The 4,590-nt window shown below is 41.9% G+C and overlaps 1 protein-coding gene across 1 annotated transcript in view; it reads right to left on the bottom strand.

Annotated features, from left to right (window-relative positions):
* Positions 1 to 1,414: 1,414 nt before the first annotated feature.
* Positions 1,415 to 4,590, bottom strand: part of UBAC2 (UBA domain containing 2) — a 93,265-nt gene continuing 90,089 nt past the window's right edge. The window contains exon 8 of the mRNA XM_035318779.1: positions 1,415 to 2,429. Within this exon, the coding sequence (XP_035174670.1) occupies positions 2,322 to 2,429 (108 nt within the window). The 3' untranslated portion in view covers positions 1,415 to 2,321. The remainder of the gene's footprint in view (positions 2,430 to 4,590) is intronic.

Here is a 4,590-nt window from a genome sequence, read left to right on the forward strand (position 1 = left end):
TGCTCAGCAAAAAGGGGCTTTCCGCACAACCGTGACGTGTGGATACCCTCTGCCTAGGTAAGGGTAGGAAAGGCTTTAGACTTGGAGAATATCCAATGTCCTGGATGCCTCTTCACATATTTCAAAGTTCCAAGGAAGAAATTACATGTCTGAAAGGGCACTTGTCCTGTTTAACTTACCCTGGGGGCTAGACGGACCTAACTTTCCTATAGACAATGTTTCACTTCCGAAGCCTTTATTGCTACTTACAAAAAATACTTGTGGAGGAAGAATCTGTATGTTTCAAAATTAAAACATGTATTCGTTTAAAAATATTGAATGGATTTCGCTATACAAATGATTGTGGGTTTCTCTAGAAGGTATTCTTACATTTGACCTTTTTATGGCATCCAGTTTCCAGCTATCTGGGTAGAGAGATGTGCCTAGGCTACACCCAAAAAGTGCCACTCAGCTTCACAGAAACAAAATCTTTCGCTTAAAAAGCAAACCCTGCCTAAAAAATGCGATCACAGCAGCAAGCCCAGCCCTGAAGCAGGTTGATAAAAGCTCTGGAAAACACACAGTAACTCCAAAAAACTTCTTAATTCCCCCACTGGAAAATACTGAAACTTATGTAAATGACTTTGACATAATTACAAAAGAATGTCAGGTACATAAAGACGAATAAATCTGACGTCATCTCTGGATAAACACTTGGATTTCTGAAGGACTTTTTTCAGTTTTACCAGTCAATTACAGAAATAAGAAAGGTAGCTCCCTCTCTATAAATCTCGTCCTGTAGTTTCCTGTTGTATTTTCCAGGCCAGGTAAGACTGCAGAGACCTGTACTTTGGCACGCACACGTTAATTTGGATTTTCAAAACACTCTTCTCTCTCCTCTGTTCTTTCACCTCATTCCCATCTGCTATGCCCTTTGTTATGCTTCTGATGACCTGTATCTTCTCCTACACAAACGCATGTGTTAAATGTGCCCGTGCACACAGAGGTAGACAGACAGACACACAATATACAAACAGAAGTACATCAGCTCCAGCGTACATTAAAGGCTTGAGATGCACAGACAGATGGGTGTCACGGAGCTGCAGTTTAGAATCCTGTATCACTCCTGCCTGGTTTTACAGAGGTGTTCACCTCTCTCCAGCCCACCTCCTGAAACTCCTAAGCTGCTCATACCGAGCACTTCTGAGAGTCTAGCCAAGTACGTTTAATTGTGAATTTAAACTTCAAAATCAGTATTGTACTACCTTGGCATTACGGGCTGTCAGCTCCGGTGTTGCTCTGAATCACTCCTAAGATTAGTATTCCTCTCAGTGATCAGCAGTAAGTTGCTCGAGGGCGAGGATTCAGCAAGTGCAGGGTCACCCACGTCTTTGACAGTAGAAAACTAGAACTACATAGAAAAGATAGCTTTTTGTATTTTCCCTTTAAGATAGCATGTAGCCAGCTCAAAAAAATGGAACTGGCACACAGGAGACTGAGCACACATCCACTGTTACCGAAGTTTGTCTGAATTAGACGGAGAAGTCACTCAAATCATTTCCGTTCTGACCTTATCGTACCACTCGATTCACTTGTATTGCTTCCAGTGAGTGTCCTCGTGCCCTGTGTCTGAAGAGCAATTTGCTCGGTTTGTAAAATTTCAATTTACAGCGGCCACTTACCATGGCCTGCAATGTGCACATGAATGTTCTCATACCCTATCGGTGCTTTATGTGCTGAAGGACAACTTTTATTTAAAAAGGAATCCAGGAAATAAAATATGACAGGCATTAATAAAACTTTCTGAAGAATGACAAATAGTCCCGTAACCCTTTACTGAACTGACAATGAAGTGATCTTCAAACACCTTATTACCGTAGTCAAAAAACAAGTACTGTAAAGTAACATGTAAGCTAGAGAAATTAGACTGGTAAATGAAGAAAATACAATTTGTCTTGATAGGTAGTAAATCTAGTTGTGGTGGTTGCTGGAGCCTCTTTTCCTAGCCATTAAAGTCCGACAACGTGTCTAACAATGATTTACAAGAAAAAAACAGCTACTTCATTTTAAAAATAAATTTAGGTGATATCCAGTAATAAGTAGAAACTGAAGTTATTTTGAAAAGGATAACCAGAACAGAAACCACCAAGTGATTTGAAGGCTTGGGAACAGTTCACATCATTCATTAACATTGCTTCCAACCCCCAGTCACGCAGAGCCAGCTTCTCCTTCCTGACACTGCTTGCAGGGACGACCTTCGTGAGTCTGTCCAGCAGGTGGCTTTGATCCTCTTTCAGACGTGTACAAACCCAACAAGTAGAGTTCCTTCACACAGAAAACCATCAGTGCTGCAGTAGAAAATTAGTGGCTACATTTAAGTCATTGTTTGAAGCCCTCAAAGCTTCCAGAGCATCTCCCCTGGAAAATCCCATTTCCATAAGTCGTGCGACCTGTAAAAGAAGTAACATAAAACCACTGAAAAAACAGAGCTTTGTTCGTGCTGCGTGTGCATTAGCTATGCCATAGTGGCAGGGATCACTTTTTTTTCTGCTCATCAGTCTGTTCAAAGGCTTACATTCCTAAAGAATAAGCAAGCACAGATAAACAACACTACAAAGACACATCTGGGACAGCATGCTTGAAAACACTGTCAGAGAAAGAGATGGCTGCTTTATGATAGTTTATTTAAAAACAACCTTTTGCTGAAACTGTATTTTCCTAGCTGGTCTAGTTTTGAGAGAAGGGTGAAATAGAAAGGAAGCTTTGCTGCCTGGCTGGCATTTCTTGTATTTTGCATTTTGGTACCATGCCATCACAACTGCAATCTGATCTCTGGAGAAGAACAGGCCCTCGAGAACCCAACGCTGACCAAAATGTGGAATTTTACAGCAGATGGGAAAACCTGTCTGTACATACTCAGCTGTACTTGCCTTGAAAAATAACCTACTTCTCCAAAGGCCATAAAAAAGAACACATAAAAACCAACAAGACATTCCCTCTAGGTGTTTTTTACAATAAACCTGAAAGCTACCCCTAAAGCAGAGGCGATGCAATACTTAAATCGGTTCGGTAAAATTCATGGAAGGATTCTAAACATTTTCAAAACAGTGCAAGTCAATGACATCTGATGGAAGAATTACCTGGAAATGGGCATACTAGGAGAGTGATTTGGGTAATCAGTAACCGACTGATCATCCTTCTCTACGGTATCAGGAACGGACACCTAACATTTCTGGTTTGTGCTAACGGATACTCAAATTATTACATGTGGAAAAAAATGTGCCCATAATTAAATTTGATCTAGGGTTAAATTTCAATTTAAACTGCACTTAAAATCTACAATTCTCCATTAGGTATAACTGAAAGTCACAGTGCAACTAATTCATTTTTATATTCAATCACCCAAAGAGGGGAAAAAAAGCCCGGCGGCGCAGAGTTCAGAACTAACCACGGCCGCTGGCAGCACGAAGCGTTCTCCCTCCTGCCCGGTTATTGGGCTGGCCTGCGAGCAGACACCACAGCTCCCGAAAGTGGAAGCTGCGGGCTGTGAGCTGCTCCTCTGTGGGCTGGCTTGCACGGAGGGAGCGGGAGCGCGGCTGAGGCCCTTCATGTCTCGGGACGAGTCTTCCTGGGGCACACCAGCAATGTGCGCCAGCACTTCAAATGCCATTTAGAGGAAAGGTGCAACTGGAGGTAACCTTCCCGTCCTCTGAGACACCCCCAGAACATTCAGTACTTTTAATATTCGCTGCTTTGATTGGCTTGTTGAGAAACAGTCGCTATGAAATGTTTGAAAACTGACAAAATACCAAACGTGGTGCCCATCCTGTGCATTTCCCCCTTCTCCCCTTTACTACCCAGCGTCAGTTTCTCACCTTCTTGTGGAGAGAGAAACAAGTTGTTACTTTCAACTTCTCTGCAGTATCAAGCTGGATTTCAGAACCGCTACCTTTCTAACGTTTCCTACTTCAGGTTTTTCACCTAAGGCAATGGTGTTTATGAGAAAGAGGCCAAGCGATGGAAATAAAAGCTAACCACAGAAACACATTTCAGAAAGAAAAAAAAATGGTAGTGGCCATGAATTCTAACTTTAACTTTCAAGAAGTGGAGGATGGAGTTGCAATGTTCCCATATACAGAAATATCCAGCCAGCACGATGAGGAATAAATTTTAACAACAAAAAGCTGTTTTTGTCTGAGTGTATTTTAATCACAGGAACCGAATCCAGCTCCAGGAAGCTGAGCTGTATACTGGTAACGGTAATTTAAGGTACCAAAAAACCCACAAGACAAGCAGAGATTTTTTGTACCAAAAATGTTGCTAACGCTTGCAAATTTGAATCTGAGGAGCAGACACAAACCTTGCACTTCTGCCACTCTGAGACAATTAATTTGCAGTGTTATTAGAGCAGTCCTGAGAAACCAAAGGTGCCTGGATTTCTTTCTGCCTTGCAGGGCACAGCGCAATGACAGCAACCAGGTGATCTCTCTAACTTTGATGCATTAGAAAATGCAAGCATATATTGAAGTGCTTTCATAAATCTGAGCCCTGATCAGATTTTGGGTCACAAGCCAGCATAAGGTTGACTAACAGCTATTTCATGAGTTCCAG

The sequence above is a fragment of the Oxyura jamaicensis genome, chromosome 1 (genome assembly GCF_011077185.1).
Source record: "Oxyura jamaicensis isolate SHBP4307 breed ruddy duck chromosome 1, BPBGC_Ojam_1.0, whole genome shotgun sequence".
Taxonomy (NCBI): domain Eukaryota; kingdom Metazoa; phylum Chordata; class Aves; order Anseriformes; family Anatidae; genus Oxyura; species Oxyura jamaicensis.